A 25,833-nucleotide genomic window follows, 5' to 3' on the forward strand; every position below is an offset into this window, starting at 1 on the left:
TTAAGTTGTATTATTGTTTTCCTGTTATATTGAATTATTTGGATAAAAATCTTCTCTACCATGTCAGTTCTTAAAGGGTAGAAACCTTTAACACTTTAGCTTTAGTACTATAGTGACAACACTATGGTACACACAGAAGAAACCCAGGGGGTTGTTGAATAAACACATGATCAGTGTATTTTATTGGATGTACCATAGGAAGAGAAAATTGTAGGTTCTTTGAATAAGCTTGATGGCCATCAGCTGTGTTCTAACCAAAATTAGAAAACTTAAAATTGTAAGAATATACATGTTTCATACGATACGGTAAAGTGTGGCCATAAGAGGAAACAAGAATGAGGGTTGGAAGAAGTTTATTGTATTCAGGTCCCAGAGAGAGAGGATCAGATGCCACAAAGCCATAGGGGAGAACACTAGGGTAGTCAGGAAGCAGAAGACAAGAGCATAGGGACATCTTAGTTCGTGGCTTTTATTGGGGTTTTCTTGGGAAAGGCAAGACTGGGCAGAATAAACAGTTTGGATTGGCTAGTTTGGTTAATTCCTCTAGGCTTTGGGCTAGAAGGGTTGGTTCTTAGTTTCCTCGTCCCTGGCCCTGGGGTGATTTAGGGTGAGGGAGGTACTGGCTTGGTGTGTGAGAGTTAGATAAGGAGATAGTTGGTAGTATAAACTCTGGACTGGTTGGTTTGCATATGAACAGCGTGCTGGTAGGCAGGTTGTTATCTTTAGGAATTAGCTAGTCCTGGGAATGGCCATTTCTTCTGGGGTCTGTAAGTCTCTTGCTCCCCAAATGTCAGTGTTAAGAATGCAGAAATCAAGAAAATATAGTTAATGTAATTGGCCCTGTGATGAATAGGTGCCATCTATACCAATGAAGACTCTAAGAAAACACAGAATAAAAACTCTGGTAATATATTCTGAGGGTTCATTCTTGCTTGTCTTAAAAAGAAAGTTAAAGCAACTGTTTGATATTTATGTTGGGGACTTTACATTTCAACTTCTTTTCTCTTCAAAGCAATTAATTGCAGTGGTTTCCAGACATCCAGAAAGGACTTTTCTAAAGAAAAATGTTGTAAAGCCATAAGTGTTCACAAAATTTTAAGTATATTTTGAAAATAAATTATTAAAACATTAATACCTTGTTATTTAAATGTTAAAAGCACAACAGTTCAATAAATAGGGAAATGTTTATATTTAGTGCCTTTATCTGTGAAGTAGGGATGATGGTACACACCTGCCTCATGGTGTTATGAGGATTAAATGAGATTACATATTTAACATAGTGCCAGGCACATAAGCTCTTTATGTATGTTAACTGTACACCTGTAGGTAATAGAATGCATGAAAGAGTTATGAACTTGTAAACATATCCATCATAAAGAATTTTGTAATCTAATTAGTTATAACTCTAATTTTACGATATTTTTTATTGTGGGCTGTCAACTGAGACATGTAAATTACTTTATGTTAACTTTAGATTTTATCCGGGAACTCATTAAAATGTTTTGGTGACTATAGGTTGTATCATTCCAAATTCCTATTGGTAGTAATTTTAGAGAGTAAACATTTTCATTTAACTTTCAGTTTCAGTTTTTATTTAGTTTAGACATTTAGTTTTATTTCTTTAATTCTTGATTTGTTTTATATTTTATTGTTATGTGCATTATATTACAAATCCTTTACAAAGTGTCAATAAACAATAATTTCACTTTAAGAAGAGAGAAGTATATGCCTTGAGTGAAGTAGCCTTGTGGTTATTATTTCTGTAACAAAATTAGTAATATGATTACGTAAAAAGAAAAAAAAAACACTGTAAATTATTTATTGGTGCTGTGCACTAATCCCAAGTGATTAATGTCCTAATCTTTAAAAAGTCAAAATCATAGGGGCGCCTGGGTGGCTCAGTTGGTTAAGTGTCTGACTTTGGCCCAGGTCATCAGCTTACAGTTCGTGGATTCGAGCCCCACATCAGGCTCTCAATGCTGACAGCCCAGAGCCTAGAGCCTTCTTTGGATTCTGTGTCTCACTTTCTCTCTGCTCACCTGTGCTCTCTTAAAAATAAATAAACATTAAAAAAAAATTAAAAATCAAAATCATGAAATGCATCAACTACACGTATAGTTATTTAAATAATAAAAGAAGTAAAAGCTACTTGTAGATAACTAGTATTGACAATTTAGTATTTATTTTTTCAGTATTTTCTCTGCATATACATTGGGGCTGTGTGTGATATATTTTTAAATAAGAATGAAATTATATAATACTTTTAAAATTTTGTGGTATCTTGCAAACTTAAAATTTTTAGAGTCAGTTTTTTAGTGTACTTTCTTTTGCTCTAGTTAGAGCTTTGAGTTATTCGGAGAGAAGGGAAAAGGAAACCTATATTTATAGCAACTAATGAGCCATGGTAGGACAGAAGATTTTGAAACTTAAGCTCTGATAGAATTAAACTTTTAGTAAGAAATTGAAATGGTACTTCTTTAGATTAGCTATTTAACAATGTATATTCCTTCGGACCTCAGTTTTAAATTGTTATCAAATTGCTATGCTTGTTGCTATTCATAACAATATTGTTTTTTAGACCCTGATAACTTGAACAATATCAGCAAAGATTTTTGTTCCCTGTATAAAACATTGATAGTTGTTCAGCCTTTGTTGGAATTCTTTTTTTCTTTCTTTTCTTTTTCTTCCTTCCTTTTCCTTTTCCTTTTCCTTTTCCTTTTCCTTTTCCTTTTCCTTTTCCTTTTCCTTTTCCTTTTCCTTTTCCTTTTCCTTTTCCTTTTCCTTTTCCTTCCTTCCTTCCTTCCTTCCTTCCTTCCTTCCTTCCTTCCTTCCTTCCTTCCTTTAAATATATGTAGAACTTCATTAAACTTGACCACATTAAGAGTTAATAATTGTGGGAGTGCCTGGGTGGCTCAGTTGGTTAAGCAACTGACTTCGTCTCAGGTCATGATCTCACGGTTTGTGGGTTTGAGCCCTGTGTCAGCCTCTGTGTTGACAGCTCAGAGTCTGGAGCCTGCTTTGGATTCTGTGTCTCCCTCTTTCTCTGTCCCTACCTGCTTGTACTCTATCTCTCTCTCTCAAAAATAAATAAACATTAAAAAAAAAAAAGGATAATTTTAGACTTGGATCAGTTGTAATTGTACTTTCATACCACATAGTCCCTGATTTATGAATGAATGGTGTTTTTAAAAACCAAATTTTTCTTTGCTTATAGAAATATTGCTAGATCATAAGTAGATTTTCAAACTAATCTTTGGAATAATTCTACCTAAGTATAATAATCTATCAGTAATTATATTTAATTGACCTTTATAGTATTTTCTGTCGAAAAATTCATTTGAGTTTTAAATTTGGATGTCAAAAATTTATCTCTACCCTTCATGGCTTGTTTAGCTCTCTTTATCTGTTCCAGAAAGCCTAAGAAAGATATATGTGGGCATTTAACTTAACTATAGATCATGGTTTAAAGGTAAACAGTACCTGACTATACCTTGTTTCTTCTGTTACTTCAGGTTAGTTATTTCCTTAGAGTTTTGATTTTGGGAAACAAAGGACATTTATTCCTGTGAGGTTCAGGGTCATTTATAAGTTGAGGGTTAGCTATACTTGGAAAAAAGCCTTTTATTTTTTCTGATTACCAAAATGATACATGTAATCTTTTTTTTTATAGAAATATATGATTTAAAAAGTGGAAGCCACTTTACCCTGACATTCTAAAGCTGACTACTACTATTTGTTTATATTTTTGTATTTTTTATACCTATATAAAAATATGTAATTCTCTGTATATACAAAAGTTTTGTGGTTTTGCTTTTTCATTTAGTATATTTATGTTTTTTCATGTTAGTATACATTCTTTTTAATAGAAGCATCAATTTTTTCTTCCAAATTTTTAATTTAAATTCTAGCTAGTTAACATATGTAATATATTGGTTGCAGGAGTCAAATTTAGTGATTCATCACTTAGATATAACTCCCAGTGTAGGAGCATCAATTTGTATTACATGAATGTTCCATAATTTATGTACCTACCTGTTATTGGAAATCAGGTTATTTCCTGTTGTTGTTTTTTCCCCAGGTACAAAATGTAATTCAGTTCTGGTGGTTTGCTATCAGTCTTAGGCATTCCTTCGTATGGTATTTTCCCTGTGTAATTGTGACCACATTTTCCCTTTTGAGGATTTAGGGACCTACCCTCCTCCCCCGTATGACCTCATCTTAACTAATTATATCTTCAATGACCCTGTTTCTAAGTAAAGTCACATTCTGAGATACTGGGGATTACGACTTAAACATATGCATTTAGGGGAGAACACAAATTATCCTGTAACAACAAGATTTTGGTATCTGTAGGTGAAAGAGGATACAGAGTAACATAATGTTTATATTTTCCTTCAAATTAGATGTTTTAGAATTTTGAATAAGAAGTAGTTTTTAAGAGATGCTAGTTGTGAATATGTTACTATAATGGTGTTTCTGTAGTATTTATTGCCTTTAAATCCAAAAAGCAATACATTTTTTTTTTGAGAAGACAGTATATTCTTTACTGTTTTTTTTTTTTTTATTGTTTATAAGATTCTCAGAACATATTATTGATGATTATATCTTAGTATCAGGTTTAAACCCTGGTTAGCAAATACTCTTGTGTATTCTGTGATTGGTTGCTAAGAAGTGTGTATGTGTACTGTTATTAAATCAACCTAGGTTGTAGTCAGTTAATACCCATGAGGCCTTTTTGTGGTCATTCCTGGACATGCACATATGCATTGCTGCAAAATAGTTGGGTCTCCTGACGTGTGCATTCCCAGCTGACATTCAGCAAAGCAGTGCTCTGCCTTCTTGTTTCAGCTCTCATACTGTAAACAAGTATCCTTTTGTGCCACATTTTTTATGTTTTTGTACTTTTCTTGATCATTTCACTGTTTAAAATGACCTCTGAGCATAATACTGAAGTGCTGTCTAGTGTTCCTAAGCATAAGAAGGCTATGATAATACATTGAGGCATGAGTTAGGGTGCTGTTGGCTGTGAATTCAGTGTTAGTGAATCAATAGTATATAAGATGTCTTTAAGCAGAAACACATATAAAACAAGGCTATGTGTTGATCAGTTTATGAAAATGTGATCAGAGTTTTCTGGGAGCCTAATCCTGTATTATCCCTAGGGGCAGTGTTTTGTATTTGCTGAGCAAGTATTTGTGGTAACTTTATAGAACATAACTATTGCCAATAATGAGAATTGATTATATTCTCAAGTAGACTAAATAAGCAGACAAAGATGGTAAGTGGAACAATGATGGAGTTTCCTAGAAGGATGATGCAGTGAAATCCTCAATATTTAACATACGTTTTCTTCATACATTGTGCAGAATTTTGCACCAGTGTTTAAAGAAGATACAAAAGAAGTCTGGAGTCCCATCTTTGTAGCTTTTATTTTTCTTTTTGTAGCTTTCATTGACTACAAATATAAAATTGAGAATGCAGAATTTTTCATTTTCTATCCATAGTGACAAAAGAAAATTGACAGAGGAAGATGTTTCACAATTGAAGGTGAATGTAGGTATCATCACTGTATGATGATAATGAAATTGTACAAGTGAACTCTTAAACAGTGAGCCTGGAGATGATATTCTACATGAATTTTCACAAACTCAAGAATTGACGAGTATATTTTTTAGGTTCCAAAGGAAATAGGTTAGTTTTTCAAGAGGAAGGATTTTATCATATAACATTTTGCATCAAGAACCTGGACCTATCCTACATTGCTAAAAGGCTGTGCAGCATTATTCTTTCTTCTTTTATAATATTTGCAAACTGAGAACAAACTGAGGGTTGATGAGGTGGGAGGGAGGAGAGGGTGGGTGATGGGTATTGAGGAGGGCACCTTTTGGGATGAGCACTGGGTGTTGTATGGAAACCAGTTTGACAATAAACTTCATATATTGAAAAAAAATATTTGCAACGAAATTTATTTGATGCAGTTTGTTTATGAATAAATGCTGAAATCAGATCTACATCCAGAGGTAATTGGGAGGAAATAGGTGATGTAGAAATTAAAATTGTCATTAGGTTGAATATTTTAATTGGTTTTCATAAGTCTAAAAATGACTATATTTGTATGTATGGAGCAAAGATAATGGCCTTTTCTTCCTTACTAAAATGATGCACCATTAGTTTTCAAAAATACTGCATTTTAACAATGTAAAGTATAAGAAGAACCAGAAGTAATAACGACCAGGCACCTATTAGGGATGTATTTAGAATATATCTGCTGTTAATATTTACAAGATGGATATGTTACATGCCTCTAGTTCTTTATCTTTTCTGTTTTTGCTCCTGTCTCTGAGAAGTGTATTTTTTCTTTCCCAAGGTTATCTCCACCAGTTATGTTTTTTTTTTTTGCCCTTGGTGCCTCCCAAAACTAAATGTTCTCGTGAGCCATCAATGCTGATGTGAACAGTGTTACTTTTCTCAAACATTTTATATGAGCATTTTGAAGCATAAAAAGGGTGGAAAGAATAACATAATGACCAACAACACTTACCACATGTTTTATCTGTTTTACATATTTTTAAAGAGATAACATATTTTCTGGGCTATAATTGACTATAATGGTCATGTGGTGTAACTAAAACTCTTCCATCAAGTTTAGCATCATATGTTCATAATTCCAACATCTTGTAGTCCTTCTTTATCAAAGGAATCAACTGTTTAATGGGCTTGCTTGGCAAATTTTTTTTTTGTTTGTTTTTGCATCTGTCCTCTTCCTTATATATTCATACTTAACTCTAGTTGAAGTGAATTTAATCCCCACTTACTCCTCCCTTTTCTGTGTTAATTTGGCCTTGAAAGCCAAATGTAACTTGGTGATTAAAAGTAGCACAGTACCTGGTACATAGTAAATAATAAATGTTAGCTGTTGGGTTTGATATGACTTCTTTTTTTCTTCCCCCTCACACAGGGCATCGAGTTAGGCTTCTTGTGAATTTTTTGTTGTTGTTTTGCTAGGTTCATTTATTTTTCCTTCAGTCTTGCTTATCATTGACTCTCGTTTTGAGCATTCAGCCATCTAATTTCATTAGATGTAAAATGTCTCAGTATGCTATTGATCTGACTTTCTAGCAGACTAGGGGTTGGGGGTATGGTTGAGGCTATTCATTTTGATGAGCCATTGAGAAAAACTAAGTAATTAAAAAAATTCATACAGAGAAGCTATGAGTTTTGTGTATTTGTTGTCTGAGAAGCCTGTATTTAATGCTGTTCCCAGGACGTATAACTGTGTTATTATGCTTCTTTAATAATGTATTTCTGAAGCAGTTATCCATTCTCAGAATAGGTATCTCAGTAATTTGATGGCACTAAACTTCTGAAAGAACCAAGATTATTTGTCTTGAGTTGTTAGTATGTAGAAAAAAATTAAAGTAGGTCAGTTTTAAAATGAAAACATTGGTTTCAATACATGGCTTTAACTATTTTCTTTAATGTTCTATTTAATTTTTAAAGTTAAATTTTATTTTTTGTTTGGAATAGACAATATATTCACGTGGTTCAAAGATCAAGGTAATACAAATGCACATTGTGAAGTTTTGCTCTTACATCTGACTGTTGTATTTCCCCTCTACCTGCATCACCTACATATGTTTATTAGTTTCTTTGTATATCTTTTCAGATTTTCTTTATGTAGATATAAGCAAGTACGAATATATGTTCTTATTGTTACTTCTTACACAAAAAGTAGCAAATCATATAGTATTCCATACTTGATATTTTTTACTCTTTGCTCATATATCCTTGAGATCTTTCTATATCAGTATGTAGTTTCCTTATTATTATTATTTTTTTTGTAGAGCATAGTATTCCAGTGTGTAGATGGAATCCTTTGTCGATGGATACTTGGAATACTTCCAGTCTTATTATATACAGTGTTGCAAATACATATAAATATACATGTTCACACACGCACACACATATACACACGTATTTGTATTTGTATTTGTATTCTGTCATCCTGGGTTCTCCAGCTGGGGCCTAGACAAAAGGCAGATTGACAAGAGAAAAACAAAACAAGTTTATTAACACATGTATTACTCTTAGATATGGGAGCACTCAGTGATGAGTAACTTAGGGTTGATAGAACATGGGCTTACATAGTATCTTAAAAGAACAACAAAAATGACTGAGTTTCTGGGGTGGCAAATTGTGGGAAGATAAATAGATGGGTGGACTAATGGAAGATAAGGGTTAGTTAGTACTTATGTAGGTTTTCCTGGTGCCATCTCTGAGCTGATAGGGGTTTAGAGTTGTATCTGGTGATTAACTTCTGTCCTTCCTGGTACAGAGGGAAGAGGTGGGTACCTTTACAAATTTATGTCCTACTTTTAGGCATATGGGGGGAGGGCAGAGAGCTTTTCTTGTATTTATTTCTTCTTAATGTCCTTGAGCTCAAAAGAATCATGTATCAAAGCAGCATATTCTGTTACCCTTCAGTACTTAGGTGTAATTTCCTGGAAATGGAATTTCTAGGTCCAGAAGGTAAATGCATATGTTTTGTTAGGTATTGCCTCATTTCATCTCCATAAAGGTTGTTCTGTTTTCTACTTATATTATCAATATATGAGAATGCTTTTTTTTCCCCAACAGACTGTTAATCAAACTTTAGAATTTTTATGAAATATTTTGAGTTTTATTATAAACATTTTTAAAATTAATAAACTATCTTTTAGAGTGGTTTTAGGTTCATAGCAAAATTGAGCAGAAAGTACAGAGAGTTCCCATATACACCATCTCCACACTATCCACAGTGGTACCACAATGGTACATTTATCACCATTAATAAACCTACGTTGACATCATCTGAAGTCTATGGTTTAATTAGAGTTTACTTTTTGTGTTGTATGACAATCTATGGGTTTTGACAAATGCATAATGACACATAGTATTGTATAGAATAGTAATGGTCATCATACATACTACCTTTATTTACTGCCCTAAAAATACTCTATGCTCTCCTTATTTTTTTTTTAATTTTTTTTTTCAACGTTTTTTATTTATTTTTGGGACAGAGAGAGACAGAGCATGAACGGGGGAGGGGCAGAGAGAGAGGGAGACACAGAATCGGAAACAGGCTCCAGGCTCCGAGCCATCAGCCCAGAGCCTGACGCGGGGCTCGAACTCACGGACCGCGAGATCGTGACCTGGCTGAAGTCGGACGCTTAACCGACTGCGCCACCCAGGCGCCCCTATGCTCTCCTTATTTATCTCTCCCTGCCCCCTAATCTGCAGCAACCACTAAACTTTTTACTGTCTCCAAAGTTTTGCCTTTTCCAGAAGGTTATGTATTTGGGATCATACATGTATTTGGAATCGGTATGTAGCCTTTACAGATAGGTTTCTTTTCCTTAGTAATATGTGTTTAAGTTTCCTCCGTGTCTGTATATGACTTGATAGCTTATTCCTTTGTATTGCTGAATAATATTCCATTATCTGGATGTACCACAGTTTATTTACTTATTAAAGAACATTTTTAGTTGCTTCCAAGTTTTAGCAATTATAAATAAAGATGCTGTAAACATCTATGTATGGATTTTTTTGTTAACCTAAGTTTTTAAATCCTTAGGGTGACTATCAAGGAGTGTGATTGCTGGACCATGTAAGAGTATGCTTTGTAAGAAATTGCCAACCTGTCTTCCAAAGTGGCTGTATCATTTTGCATGCCCACCAGCAGTTAATGAGAAGTTGTGTTGCTCTCTATCCTCTCCAGCATTTGATATTGTTAGTGTTTTGGATTTGGGCCATTTTACTATATGTATAGTAGTATCTCATTTTAATTTGTAATTCCCTGATGTCATAAAATGTAGGAATATCCTTTCATAGGCTTACTTGCCATCTGCATATCTTCCTTGGTGAGGTATCTGTTCAGTTCTTTTGCCTATTTTTTAATTGGGTTTTTCTTATTGTTGAGTTTTAAGAGTCTTCTATATATTTTGGATAATAGTCCGTTATTAGATGGATTCTTTGCAATTATTTTCTCCCATTCTGTGGGAGAATGTAAACATTTATGCTCGAAGGTTAACCCATGTGGAAGAATACAAAATTAGAAGCATATGGTTTTATAAATTTTCTAAGTGAAGATATTACTGGCTTCTCAATGTAGTTTTGAGAAATTTGCATTTCTCTTACCAATGTGAGCATCTTTTCATATGATTACGGGCCATTTCTGTTTCTTTTTTTGTGAACTATCAGTTGACATCTTTTGTCCATTTTTCACTGAATTACTGGTCTTCCTCCCCACCCCCAACTAAGTCTTTAAAAATTGGGGAGATTATTTCTTTGAAGTGTGAATAAGATGTTTCCCTGTTTTCCTTACTAGTCTTTTCACTTTGCTTTTAGTTAGTTTGTCTTGCTATAAGAATTTTCTCAAATGGCTACATGGAATCTCTTCCTTTTTCTCAGCTCAGGATTTAGTGTTAAGTGTTACTGTCTTCTAGAATTCTTCCCGGTATCTTTTAAGGCTTTAATAAATATCTCATGTTCCCATGGTGCCTTTTGTGTATCTTTATCTTAGCATTTAATCACGATCCTTATCTCACCAGTCTTTCTATAGACTGTAAATTCTTTGAGGGCTAGGAATCTGTTTTAATCTCCTTGTGTCTCCAGTGTTTGGAGCATAAGAAGTATACAGTAAATACTAGTGTTTTGTATGAATGATTGTTTCTTCTTTGTTTCTTGAGTTTTTATGCCTTTGATTTTACAGCCATTGCTATTTAGTACTCTTCATTTGCTATTGAACCAACCGGTCTTATTCATTTGTCTTGTCATCTTGTCATTTTCTACTCTTTATTGTACTTCCTTTGAGGATTGTCTTGGAGAGACATTGACTTATTTCTGGGGCCTCTGAAAGAAAACAGATCTTTTGAGTATTTTACTTCTTTCTTCATAATTAAGATTTGTGATAATATTTTGATGTAAACAAATGATGTCATACCTATAAGCCCTTTTCTTGATTTTTTTTTTTTGTGGGAGGTAGGAGACAGTGTGTTATATCTTGTTCTTTTTGTTTCTTGTTTTGTATGTTCCTACAATATAATTTCATAAAAACGTATACACAAAAATATATACAAAAAGCAAAAGGTTAGTATAACGAACTTCTACATACACCAGCTTCACAAGTTATTAACTCAGTACTTTAAGGTAAGTACTTTAAATAACATATCATTAGAGTTGTAAAGATTCTAGAGGCTATATAATCTCCCACTCCAAAATGGCAGGGTAGTAATCCTAAACATTTGAATTTCTCTAAACATAGGAATTTAAATGTTCTTGATGCAATTAGTTTCTTTATTGAACAGTTGCTTTGTACACTGAGCTAAAGTGTGCTTCAGAAGAAACCCTGATTGGTTCAGTTAACGACTCTTCAACATGAAGCTTAGGTTTATTGAAGACAAAAATTATATCTTTCTTATTACTAAGCTAAAAAAAAAAAAAAGGTTCATCCTAAAAACACATGTAATAGTACTAGTAAAAAACTGGTAGACATTATGCATCCTAAGGAGACTAAGGAAACAATTTCACTTTCTTTACTGGTTTGTCAGTGGCTACTGACAGTCTTATGAAGGACCAATGCTTAAATTAATTTTTAGTTTAAAACTTGAACACATTTTAACCACATATGGATTTTTATATATTTGATGTTAAAATGGCAGTCCATAAACTGAAACTTATTTGTTATGGTTACATTGCCTTTCAAGTCCCTCCTCAGAATACCTAGTAGATGCATCATTTATGAGATCTGTAAAGAAGGTCCTTTTCTATCAGAAATTCCCAATTCAGATTATTTTATTAATTTCAGAATCACTCCATAGTAGTGTATGTCAATTATGATTTTATTCATCATAAAATTATTATGATATTTAAATGATTCCCTTTTTAGCTGTTACTGGCAATGGCTTTGAATGAAGAGTAACTTTCTCAGTAATTTTATAAACCTTAAACTTCCCCAAAATGTTCAAGTCACTTAATATTTTGAATTGCTTATACCCTAGGATGTATATCTGTATTTACCACAATGAGAATTTTATGTGGCACATACTTGTTAAATTTTTCAGAATAACTAGTGTTACACTTAGTCTGTATTTTATCATTTTCTTAAGCTTTTTTGTACAAGATGAAGACTGTGTTTTATTCTCATTGGTAGTTCAAAACTAGAATGTAATATTTCTCTTCTTGATTTCTGTAGAGCAGGTTGTTGCCCTGGATGCCCAAAATATCGTAGCTGTTTCATGTGGAGAAGCTCATACATTAGCACTAAATGACAAAGGCCAGGTGTATGCTTGGGGTCTCGATTCTGATGGACAGCTTGGCCTGCTAGGATCAGAGGAATGTATCAGAGTACCCAGGTAACAAAGGTGACCAAAAAGAGGTCTTTAACAATCTTTTATAATAAATTTGTTATCTAAATTATTCTGTTTACTGAGGGCCTGTAAGAGTTGACATCTAATTATTTCTCCCTTTTGAGTTCTTAAGAAGTTTACTAGGTAGGTTCTTGCCTATAATTTGGGCTAAGTGCTATTTTTTTACATCATTTTCCCCCAAATTATTTATGTTTCTAAAGAAAAGAGATGGGGAATATGTACTTTATTATAAATACTTTCTTTCTAAAATTTTAAAGTGGTTTAGGCTAATTTAAACTGCTGATTGTACCATCTTGAGTACCTCAGCTATTGAAATATTTATTAAATATTGGTTGGTTGCATGTTTCTTTGTCCTGTTTTTTTAGTCTTTATTGTTTTTATTGAATATAGAAGTCCCACATGCTTAGTATAAAGAATTCAGTCACTTTCCACTTTTTTACAAAGCAGTGGCCACAACTTATGTTAACCACTAATTCATCATAGGTTTATTTCAAAATTAAAAAATAAATGCCTCATTAATGTTGTATTCTTAGAGATTTACATAGGGCATAGCCATTGTTTTAATATTAAACATTGTAAGAGCATGAACATGTTTAGGTAAAAATACAGAGATTTAAAGAAAGTATCCAATTTGTTTTCAATACATAAATAATACATTAACTCACGCTTTGTTTTTTAAATTATACAAATTCTTGCTTCCTTAAACTCTTGTTCTTTCTTCCTAGTAATAGTTATAGGGACAAAAGAGAACTCTCCAGTGAAACAAGGTATTAAACTAATTTTAGATTTATTCTAGGTAGCATTATTTTACACACATTTAGATATTTTGTTTATGAATTTAACATTGATAATGTTTGTTTTGGTTTAAGGAGTAAGAAATAACTTACTAGGATAAGAAAATGGAACATGGGAACTAATATATTTCAGAACAGAAAATTATTGTTAGAAATGAGTTTTTTTTTTTTTTTTTTTTTTTTTTTTAATTTTTTTTCAACGTTTTATTTATTTTTGGGACAGAGAGAGACAGAGCATGAACGGGGGAGGGGCAGAGAGAGAGGGAGACACAGAATCGGAAACAGGCTCCAGGCTCCGAGCCATCAGCCCAGAGCCTGATGCGGGGGCTCGAACTCACGGACCGCGAGATCGTGACCTGGCTGAAGTCGGACGCTTAACCGACTGCGCCATCCAGGCGCCCCGAGTTTTTTTTTTTAAGTAGGAAAGGTAGCTAGTTCCTTCAGTAAGCCTATAATCCCCTATGTGTATATGTTTATTGAAAAACCTAAAAGTATTTAAAATATTTGGTTTGTTCTAATTTATTACAAGTGGGTTTTTTATTTTTTTTATTTTTTGTTCTTTAACATTTTATAATTGTTCTAGTAGTGAACTGTCCTTTGAGATTTTTGGATACATCATATTCACATATTTTCTTGATTTACCTTGTAACTAAATTCCATAAAACTCCCCCAATTTCTTCCCTATTATTATTATTATTTTTTTTTCCTTCTTTTTCTTTGTCTTCTTCTTCTTCTTCTTTTAATATTTGTTTATTTTTGAGAGAGAGATGGGGGGAGGGTCAGAGAGAGAGGGAGACACAGAATCTGAAGCAGTCCCCAGGCTCTGAGCTGTCAGCACAGAGCCAACACAGGGCCCGAACTCACAAACCACAAATTGGGAGATCATGACCTGAGTTGAAATCTCATGCTTAACCAACTGAGCTACCCAGGTGCTCCTCCCTTTATTTCTTCTGTTTTAACAATTAAATAACAAACACAACTTTCATTATGCTTTTAATATCTCTTAATGATAGTGCTCTTTGGAGAAGCTTTTTTTTTTTTCATAAGCTAAATAAATTGAATTCTTTTAGTCATTTCAATTTAGATTTATTTCAGAAAATGGTAATTTGCAACCAAATGGCTATTGGCTAGGTAATAATACAAAGCATTCATAGAAACATAGTGACCTCACGTTTGTCATATCCTCTACTGCTTTTATTCCCTCCATAAATAATTGTTGTAGAATGGGATTTTTAACTTAAGATTTTAAGTTGTGTGTATTTAGGATTGAAAAGGGACTTACATGTTTGATCGTCTAAGTCAACATTCTCAAAACCAAGATTTAGGTCCAAACTTTCTAATCTCTTTTATGTTTACTGGTTTCTTAAAATCATACTTATATTTTTGTTGCTGTTCACTTCTCATATAGGGGATTTCAGTCAGTACTCCGTAGATTCTTATTAAATGGAAAGAAAGGTAATTAAATATAGAATAGTTTATTATATGAGTTTATTTGAACAATGCCCTATAATAAATTATGTACTTGTGACTTTATTATTTTATGAACCTGGATAGGGACCTGAAAGAGATCTTTTGTGAGGCGTTTGGTTTAAACTTGTATGTTTTTGTATTTGCTAAATATGTGTATTAACTTTAAGCTCTGTGTTAAGGCATTTTTCCTGTTCAACCTACTCAGTTTTCAACGGACTGATCTGATTTGTTATGATATATACATATTTTTACTGATATTTTCGTGTGTTAAAGGGCAATATTTTGTTTTGAGGCAATTCATGCTCAGAAGCTGAGTTTGTCTTTGCCAGCAATCTGTTTATCACAGGTTTACTGCAGGAATTTCACAAGCCAGTAGCATATGGGATAATGTCTGTTATTAAGCCAGTAAATAAATAACATACTCCAAACCAGTGATAGGTAAATCACACTATTGTTTCAAGCAAGAGGAGATGATAGTAATAAAGATCAAATTTAGCTGAGATATACATTCATATGACTTGGTACTAGGGAGAGATGGCTTAGCCAACTGAGAGCTGATGTCCTCCTGTCAGCACAAATATAAAAGTCCTGTTTTAGAGCACCTTGCTAGGGAAGGATGCACCTAGCATGTGTTGACGGGTGAGGGGATCTTTTTCCCAGGGATGCTGCTTGGTTTTTTTTTTTTTTACCACTGAGGTTTAAAAAGTCTCCTTTACTATGGGGGCGCCTGGGTGGCTCAGTCAGTTAAGCATCTGGCTCTTGGTTTCAACTCAGGTCATGATCTCCCAGTTCATGGGTTCAAGGCCTGCATTGGGCTCTGCACTGACAGTGTGGATGGAGCCTGCTTGGGATTCTCTCTCTCCCTCTCTCTCCCTCCCTCCCTCTCTCAGTGCCTCTCCCTGCTCATGTTCGGTCTCTCTCTCTCAAAATAAATAAATAAACTAAAAAGAAAGTCTCCTTTACTATGGCTGGAGCTAATTGCTCTAAGGTCCTTGGAGAACTGCTTAGATCAGCAAAGAGTAGCCTTGCCAAGACCTAAGACTCTGCAATAATCCTCACAAACTCTCAGTGTTTATAGTCTAAATGTTCTCTTGCTATAGTTTTTCTTGATAAGCCCCCAGTGGGGCTGGCCTCTCAGCAGCTAAGCCACTGAGTTCATCCAGAGCAGATGAGATGATGACATCCTGACACAACTTACTTCATCTTTATATCACAACAACTTTACTCTTTTTTTTTTTTTTTTAAATTTTTTTTTTTTCAACGTTTATTTATTTTTGGGACAGAGAGACACAGAGCATGAACGGGGGAAGGGCAGAGAGAGAGGGAGACACAGAATCAGAAACAGGCTCCAGGCTCCGAGCCATCAGCCCAGAGCCCGACGCGGGGCTCGAACTCACGGACCGCGAGATCGTGACCTGGCTGAAGTCGGACGCTTAACCGACTGCGCCACCCAGGCGCCCCACAACAACTTTACTCTTAAGAACAGTTTCATTTTTGTCATAAATAGGTTTGAAATCAAAGCAATATATGACATAGTAGAAATACATTTTTGTGAAAGACTGCCAGTGATTTTTTTTCTTTTTAAATTTTGATACCAAATCATTTTTATTTTATTTTATTTATTTTATTTTTTCTGGGAGCCAAATCATTTTTAGCTGCAAGGCCTTTTTTGTATGCTTAGAGGTATCAGCCAGCTTCATAAATTTCTCATTCATCTTGAATAAAACGTATAGAAGATCGGTGAAAACTGTATGTAAATAGATTTTTAAAAATTAGTGTTTATAATTAAAAAAATTTTTTTTAATGTTTATTTATTTTTGAGACAGAGAGAGCATGAATGGGGGAGGGTCAGAGAGAGAGGGAGACACAGAATTGGAAGCAGGCTCCAGGCTCTGAGCTGTCAGCATAGAGCCTGACGCGGGGCTCGAACTCACAGACCGTGAGATCATGACCCGAGCCGAAGTCGGACGCTTAACCGACTGAGCCACCCAGGTGCCCCCAAAATTAGTGTTTGTAATTTTTATAAGAATGATCAGAAAAATGATGATTCACATTAGGCTGTACTTCCTTGAGAACAAAATCCACTTTTATGCTAGTAGATAAGAATATTTAAATAAAGCAACACTTTAAGTTGAAAGAATGTGAAATTAATAATAGATTACATTTGAAATTTATACGACTTCAATGATCTTTTCCTACTTCTAATTTTATTTTGTTTTGAAATCACTACTTCTTGGGGAAAGACTAAAATTCTTCAATACCAATGCTGGTCTCTGATTTCTGCCTATTTTTTTTTTTTTATGTAGGATATATGTTATTGCCTTTATAAAAACGTTTTAAGCCTAATTTTACTATCTGTTAGTTTGGTATGAGTGGAAATACATATTTTTCCACACAACCTTTAGAAACATAATTGTAGGCCATAAAGTTGTGTATTTTTAAAAGTTCTGTTTCTTGCACATATGCAATAAAAAGTATGACAGGGTGGTATATGATCCTTGTGAAAACAGCGGTTTCTGGATTATAGAAACTAATTAAAGATGTTTGGGGGCGCCTGGGTGGCGCAGTCGGTTAAGCGTCCGACTTCAGCCCGGGTCACGATCTCGCGGTCCGTGAGTTCGAGCCCCGCGTCAGGCTCTGGGCTGATGGCTCGGAGCCTGGAGCCTGTTTCCGATTCTGTGTCTCCCTCTCTCTCTGCCCCTCCCCCGTTCATGCTCTGTCTCTCTCTGTCCCAAAAATAAATAAACGTTGAAAAAAAAATTAAAAAAAAAAAAATAAAGATGTTTCACTTATCAGCTTGGTCAAAAGTAAAATTTATTTTCTTTATTTCAGTCAATTTTAAACATTTAAATTTTAGATTAAAAAGAAAAAGTATTTTTTAAAAAAAATTTTTTTTTTGAACGTTTATTTATTTTTGAGACAGAGAGAGACCGAGCATGAATGGGGGAGGGTCAGAGAGAGGGAGACACAGAATCTGAAACAGGCTCCAGGCTCTGAGCTGTCAGCACAGAGCCCGATGCAGGGCTCGAACTCAGAGACTGTGAGATCATGACCTGAGCCGAAGTCGGCCGCTTAACCGACTGAGCCACCCAGGCGCCCCAGAAAAAGTATTTTTTAATGGTAGAGCTAGGTTGATTGTTAGCGTAAATTTTTTTTTAATGTTTCTTTTCTGTTTTAAAAAAATTTTTTTTACATTTATTTATTTTTGAGAAACAGAGTGAGACAAAGTGTGAGCAGGGCAGGGGCAGAGAGAGAAGGAGACACAGAATCTGCAGCAGGCTCCAGGCTGTGAACAAGAGGTCAGCACAGAGCCTGATGTGGGGCTCAAACCCACAAACTGTGAGATCATGACCTGAGCTGAAGTTGGACGCTCAGCCGACTGAGCCACTCAGGCGCCCCTTTTTTTTTTTTTTTTTTTTTTTTTTTTTCCAACGTTTATTTATTTTTGGGACAGAGAGAGACAGAGCATGAACGGGGGAGGGGCAGAGAGAGAGGGAGACACAGAATCGGAAACAGGCTCCAGGCTCTGAGCCATCAGCCCAGAGCCCGACGCGGGGCTCGAACTCACGGACCGCGAGATCGTGACCTGGCTGAAGTCGGACGCTTAACCGACTGCGCCACCCAGGCGCCCCTCAGGCGCCCCTTTAATGTTTATTTTTGAGAGAGTGAGTGAGTGCAGGAGAGGAGGAGAGAGAGAGGGAGACAGAGGATCCAAAGTGGGCTCCTGCGCTGACAGCAGAGAGCCCCATGTGGGGCTCGAACTCACGAATCTTGAGATCATGACCTGAGCTGAAATTGGATGCTTAACTGAGTCATCCAGGCACCCCATAAACAATAATGCCGCAATACAGTATCTTTCCTTGTCACTGTTGCAGACATGGCCAAAGAAATTAACATTTATGTTGTATACCAAGCCGTATAATAATTTTGGAAATGCGGAAGTCACCAAGTGTAAATTGCTATGCAAATTTAGAAGTTTGGGGGCAGACTTTATGAATGGTTTACTACTACAGCCTCAAAGACTTTGCAAACTCATTTATCCTTTATCAGTGTATTCATTACATACTTTTTGCCAGGCACTGTGGTAAGCGCTGGGAATTCTATGGATATAAGACACATAATTTGCCTTTACAGAGCTTATTGTTTAGCAGAGTACACTAGTAATAATTAAATGAATAAGTACACTAGTAATTAACAGTGATAAATGCTGTGAAGGAAGAAAACATAAGGTGTTATGAGAGTGTAATATTTGAAATATTTTATTTGGACTCGGTACCTGGAACAGGTTTTTAAAAACAGTTAATACATTTTAAAAAATAATATAGTTCACTGGTCAGTGTATCATGTGCCTGATATTCAAAAACAGTAAAAGTGAATGTTCAATAACTTCAGCACAGTTGCACAAATCCATTTATTTTTTTATTTCTGTTTTTGCATTGCTAGTGTTTGATTTTGCTAATTGCAGAAAAATGGCATTTTGCTACATTTGAAAATCTGAAGGTGCATTGGATCCTGCTAACCTGCTGGATTTTGCTAATTTAGAGCAGTGCAGCCCTCAGGTTTTATAGTTAAGAACATATATCCACTAAATAAAAATATTTTTTGTACAACAATATGGAATTAGAGTAACTCTCCTTTCTCCTGCTCAAAATTTGATTTGCTGAAGCTGCCTCCCGAAAATCATGGGTATCGACACTCTGGTCAGAACTTGCTCCGGACTCTCATATGGCAGAATCAGGTCAGGTGGCAGTATCAGGTAAAGGGAAATAAGAAACATATTATGTTTCCTTCCCCCTTTCTATCTTGAAACCATTCATTCAGGAAAAACAGAATGACCAGGAGAAGGGGAAATGCATAAAAAACACCTGGAATGATTGATGCAAAAAGTTGCTTGATTTTTGTAATGTTTTAAAAATTAGCTTTAGGATTATGTTACATTTTTTAAAAAAAATTTTTTTTTTTTTTCAACGTTTATTTATTTTTTGGGGACACAGAGAGACAGAGCATGAACGGGGGAGGGGCAGAGAGAGAGGGAGACACAGAATCGGAAACAGGCTCCAGGCTCTGAGCCATCAGCCCAGAGCCTGACGCGGGGCTCGAACTCACGGACCGCGAGAACGTGACCTGGCTGAAGTCGGACGCCCAACCGACTGCGCCACCCAGGCGCCCCAGGATTATGTTACATTTAAGGAAAAATCAGAAATTGGGCTCAGGGGGAAGAAACTATGAAAATATAAAGAAAAAATGCAAGATGGTAGAAATAGGACTGAACGTATCAGTGATCATAATAAATGTGATGAGTAAATTTTTCTACTAAAAAATTGTTCAGTATCACTGATTTAGATGCAGAGGTAAAGGATAGCTCAAAAGGAATAGGTTTCATAATCTGTGAATTGGTAGCACCGCATGATAGGAATCTCTGTTGATTCTTAAGGAGCCTTATAGACAACATGTATTAAATGAAGCCAAACACCAATTTTAGACAAATTAGTTCATGTACATTTGTTTCACAAATGTATTGCCAGGTTTCACACTTTAAGCTAAAGATTTTTTTTTAATTTTGATAAAACATCTGAATTATAAAAACACTGAGGAATACTTGAGGCGTGAGCTTAGTTTACTTTGCTTAAATACTTTTTTCAAAGTGTTTTCTTATTACACCTCTTAATTTTTTCACACTAGATTTTGTTTACTGTTGTTAGCATAAATAGTTGGGTACATTGACTTGTATAAAAATACCATGAAAACTAGGTCAGTAGGAAACTACTTGCACATAGTAGGTGGTCAATAAATGGCATTAATAAATAGTATTCAGGATCCATTTATTAAATGGAATTAACTGATTTTGATCTCTTTTTTTTATTTTCTAGAAATATTAAAAGTTTGTCAGATATCCAGATAGTACAGGTTGCTTGTGGTTACTATCATTCACTTGCACTTTCTAAAGGTAAGTATTGTTTTCATTTTCTTGCCCTTTTACAATTTTATTACATGGTACTTGAATTGAGCAGAAAGTCCTCCAACTTTGTTCTTATTCAGGATTGTCCTGGTTCTTTTTGATCTTTTTCATATCCATATACAGTTTAGAATTAGCTTGCCAGTCTTCACAGGCACACATATTCTGGGATTTTGATTGGGATTAAATTGTTTCTGTAAATCAGTTTTAGGAAAATCCTTATAATACTGAATCTTTTAATTCTTGAACATGTTATGTCCCTCTTTTCAATCTCCTTTTAATTTTTCTTAATAGTATTTGTTTTCTGTGGAGAGGTCTTACACATCTTCTATTAGATTTTTCCATAGATATTTGACATTTTTTTATTGTGAACAGTATCATTTCCAGATTATTGCTAGTGTATAGACATGAAGTTGATTTTTGTGTCTAATTGTTCTATAGTGTGCTAAATGCTAAGCCTTCATAGATGGGGAAGGTTATAACTTGCTCAGTCTCATTTAGGATCTTAGACTTTTTATGAACAGAAACAAAGAAGGCTATAAGCATTCTCTTAGCTTTGTTTGCATTTGTTTCTTATTCATTTAACTTCTTCATATGCCAGCTAAGGATTGTGGCATGGGTTACTATGTTGGTCTTTACCATTTAAAGTGTAAGTTCCAGTGGCTTCATTATTATTATTTAATTCATTAAATGTCTAGTGAGGCCTACTGTGAATGTAGCACTAGGCTAGAGCTATGGGGAAATACAGGTAAGATAATACAGTTACAGACAGCATAGGGTGGCAGTGAGAGGAGCCAAAGTGACCAGCAGAACGAATTATTTTAGGGATCATAACATGTAGTGGAGGGAGCAGATATACAAATAAACAACTAGTTTGAGGCAGAAAAAAACTGTACTATTTTGGTCAAGGTCGAAGTAAAATGCTATGTGAATGAAGAAAAAAGTAATTTGTTCAAATCAATAAGAGACTTGTTAACAATAAGAGACTTAGTATTTGATACAAGTCTTAAACGATGAACAAAATTTATTCAGAATTAGAGAAATGTTGAGAAGTAGCTAGAGGAAGTGTTGAGGATTGGTTAAAGAGGTAGTACCAGTAAATCAGGAAAAAAAATCAGGCATAAAATCAGGAAAAGTATTTTGTGTATTTGAGTATCAGCATATAGTTTTATGTGGGTATTGTGAGAACATGAGAGACATACTGATACTTCAGTTGAGGTAATGTGTTACAAAGGCCTTAAATGCCAGTATTAAGGCATTTGCATTTCTATAGGCAGTGGGGAAGCTGGCATCTCTGTATTCTTTGTTGTTATTTTGTCAGCTCTTCTTTTGATATTTTGGTAGGTAGATCCCAAATAAATTTAAACCCAAAGGTTTTACTGATGAGGAGGGCAGTTTTCTGCCTTGACTTACAGGGATTCTTTTGCCTTGTTCAGCTTCATGGCTTTAGCAGTATTTTACTCATTTAATGATTTTTTTGATCACTCATTATGAACTAGGCACTTTAGAGTGTACAATGTGTAGGGGTAAGCAGTACACTACTAGCTGGTACTTATTGGTATGGTCATATTCATATAAATTACAATATAATTATGTACTGTGAAAAGGGACTGTAAAGAAAAAAGTTCAGGATTATTTAAAACATATAGCAGGGGACTGAACTTAATATGGGCCACCAGGGAAACCTGCTTCCTTCTGGGAGAGAGTTGAAGTGAACTAGACAAAGATGAGGGGAAGGTCTACACGGAGAGAACTGTAAGTGTGTGAGAAGTGAGCATTGGAGAATGTAAAGGAAGATGAGTGTCACTAGAGTAGAGTGAGTGAGGGAAGAGACTGATATGAAAGGAGCTTGGAAACAGGTAGATTATGTAGAACATTACTTTTAACGTTGTTAAAAGTGCTTATCCCAGTACCAGTGGGAAGGCACTGCTATATTTTTTTTAGGTGAGCAACATTATCAAATCTATATTTTAATAATACCTCTATGTATATATACAGATGTCTGCTAGTATGTGCATAGAATATTTCTGGAAGTACATACCAGTAATTGGTAAGAGTGGTTGTCTCTTGGGAGAGGAACTGGGGGTCTAATTTTTAGAGGGAAACTTATTTTTAAGTGTATACTATTTTATCATGTGAATTTTGAAAACAATTATTAGTGCCACTTAATAAGAATAAATAAAAAGATGTCTAAAGTTGCAAAATAGGGTGGCAGTTGGGGGAGCAAAAGTGACAAGTAGAGAGAATCAGGTGAGATGGTGAGGAGTGGATCTATGTGCCATATTTTTTCTTTAGTAGGAAAACTGTGGTGGTATGTGATAGATTGATAACAATTTGTGTATAAGGTAAGAGAAGAGTTAAGGATGACTCTCTATGTTTATGGGTTGTGTTACTGAGTCAGTTATAATATCACATACTGAGATAGAGAACACTGGGAATAGGTCCAGATATGGGAGGTGGAGGGGGGTCATAAATTGTTTGGAACACACTGAGCTGGAGGTGCCTTTGTAATATCCAAGTGTAGATATCACATAAGCATTTGGATACATGGGTTTATTGCTTATAAGAGAGGTCTGGTCTAGTGATAAAATTTTGAATGTGATCAGCGTATAATAACTGAAGAGTTGGTTGAGTGCCTCTTGGGATAAACCAAAGAATAAAAGTGAGACTTGAGGAATATTAAAAAGAGATGGTTCTATCATAAGGAATGTAAGGAAATGAGACTAGACTACCCTCAGTTATGTGACTTACCCATTTATTAGTAAAGTTGGTCAAACTGTAAGTGTACCAATACAGAATGTTCTTACATGTTTCCATATAAAAGGGGAATATGTATTTCTATTTGATGAGAGGGAGAATGTCTCAAAATAACTGATGATCTTCAAATGAAATTTTGTATGTATGTGAAAAATAGTTAATTTTATAATTTCTGTTTTACAGCAAGTGAAGTCTTCTGTTGGGGACAAAATAAATATGGCCAATTGGGTTTAGGCATTGACTGTAAAAAGCAAGCCTCACCACAGCTGATCAAGTCTTTGCTTGGAATCCCTTTCATGCAAGTTGCAGCGGGAGGAGCCCATAGTTTTGTACTCACCCTTTCTGGAGCTATTTTTGGATGGGGACGCAACAAATTTGGTCAACTAGGTCTTAATGATGAAAATGGTAGGTTTTCATTATTTATAGATAAATGTACTTAAAAAGAGATGATCTTTTGAGATGGATCAATGATTCTTAATGTCAGGAAGAAATGTACCCAAATCTTTCCTGATATGGAGAAGGGGATAAAAGATTTATTTATTTATTTATTTTTTCAATGTATGAAATTTATTGTCAAATTGGTTTCCATGCAACACCCAGTGCTCATCCCAAAAGGTGCCCTCCTCAGTACCCATCACCCACCCTCCCCTCCCTCCCACCCCCCATCACCCCTCAGTTCTCAGTTTTTAAGAGTCTCTTATGTTTTGGCTCTCTCCCACTGTAACCTCTTTTTTTTTTTTTTCCTTCCCCTCCCCCATGGGTTTCTGTTAAGTTTCTCAGGATCCACATAAGAGTGAAAACATATGGTATCTGTCTTAAAGATTTATTTAAAAATTCCATTTGGTAATATTTTTTAAGGGATTGTGGGAAGGCCAGAAAATACCATCTTATTGCAAAATAAACTCTAGAAAGTATATCTGGATAAAAATCTTTGTTTTTAGATGTTCATTAAAAGAAAGTTGTGAAAAACATTACTGCAAATTGGAAATCACATTACTGGTCATCATTGGTGGAAAGAAGTTGTAAAATTATTCTGGAAAGTAACATGGAGTGTTAATCTATTTGAGTTTTTCAAGGAAGTATTTAAATAATCTGAGTCATTAAATCTTTATCTTGGGCTTCACTTTTAACATGGATTCTGGAGTCTTGAAAATAAACAATTTGAATTTTAAAAAATTATAATTACTTGAAACAAGTTAGGATCTTGGAACTGATTTTTCATAACTGCATAAGTTCAATGCCAGTATTTGAAATACAAAAACTAATTTCATCAAGCTCAACATAATTGTCATGATTTAAGTGGACAAAAGTGAGTTGTTGGTCTAGTAACTAGCAACTGGTAATGATAAGCAAATAACACTCAGAATTTTAAAATATTTTATTGTGCGTAAGAAAAATATGTCAGATTAGGACATTTTTTTTTTCTGGTACAAAGTAGCAGGAAGTATAATTTTCATGCATTTAAATAGAATCCTGTGAGCTTAATTATCATGAGGTAAATATAAAGAATGATGTGTGTGTATTGGAAACAGATAGTTTTGAAATTCCTTGATTTCTAGTTCTGTGTAGATTGGTGTTAGGGCACTTTAACACTTAAATTGCTCTTTAAAACCCTCCTTTAAAAAGATCTGGGAACCCAGTTAATTTGGCTTGTAGTACAAAATCATTGACTTACAGTTAAAAATTATTTGCCACTGTCTACTGAGCTTGGGAAGCTGTAAAGGAAACACATTTTAGAAGAGTTTTAATTTAAGAATACCATTAACATTTCTTGTTGGAATTTTCAGATAGGTATGTTCCTAATTTACTAAAGTCACTAAGAACTCAGAAAATAGTTTATATTTGTTGTGGAGAAGATCATACTGCTGCACTAACCAAGGTATTGTACTCCCATAAAACTTCTTTATTATTATTCATGGTAGTTATTTTATAATTAGTGAATGTTTTCATGATATTTACTTTAGAACTTGAGTATTAATTAATGTCTAAAAAATAATCTTGAAAAAAGCACTAAGTTATTGTCAAAAACAATTTACTTTAATTTTCAACTTTGTTTCAGGTTATGTAATGTGAATTATGATCTGTTAAATGTGATAATACATTTTGTTGAATTTCTCAAGTTCATGTGTAATACTGCTTTAGGAATATTTTGAATGAAAAAGTTCCCTTTTAGTTTGTCATACTTGCCATGCTATGTGTATCAATCCCGTTTATATTGTGTAACTGCCTCATTTTAATTTAACTCTCATTGGGCTTATAAATACCATACAACAAGTAATAGAGGAGAATGAATCTATTATCCATAGGCCAGGAATTATGCAGTTATAATGAGCTTTCATCACAGTCTCATTAATGGTTTTAACTCTGTCTTTTCTTGGGTATGTGCCATTACATTATCATTACTGTGTAGTTCTCTAGTGATTGGAAGGAAAATGAAAATAAAAACCTT

The 25,833-nt window shown here is 34.6% G+C and overlaps 1 protein-coding gene across 6 annotated transcripts in view; it reads left to right on the forward strand.

Annotated features, from left to right (window-relative positions):
• HERC4 (HECT and RLD domain containing E3 ubiquitin protein ligase 4) overlaps nucleotides 1-25,833 on the forward strand; it is a 139,001-nt gene that overhangs the window by 15,422 nt on the left and 97,746 nt on the right. For 3 of the 6 annotated variants that reach the window (XM_030335260.1, XM_032595206.1, XM_032595207.1), the window contains 5 exons: nucleotides 12,233-12,392; nucleotides 13,133-13,174; nucleotides 20,542-20,618; nucleotides 23,568-23,789; nucleotides 25,172-25,263. In XM_030335260.1, the coding sequence (XP_030191120.1) occupies nucleotides 12,233-12,392; nucleotides 13,133-13,174; nucleotides 20,542-20,618; nucleotides 23,568-23,789; nucleotides 25,172-25,263 (593 nt within the window). Of the gene's footprint in view, nucleotides 1-12,232; nucleotides 12,393-13,132; nucleotides 13,175-19,337; nucleotides 19,410-20,541; nucleotides 20,619-23,567; nucleotides 23,790-25,171; nucleotides 25,264-25,833 lie in introns of all 6 variants that reach the window. The other 3 variants (XM_030335262.2, XM_030335261.1, XM_030335259.1) reach the window with 2 other exon arrangements.

The sequence above is a fragment of the Lynx canadensis genome, chromosome D2 (genome assembly GCF_007474595.2).
Source record: "Lynx canadensis isolate LIC74 chromosome D2, mLynCan4.pri.v2, whole genome shotgun sequence".
Lineage (NCBI taxonomy): Eukaryota > Metazoa > Chordata > Mammalia > Carnivora > Felidae > Lynx > Lynx canadensis.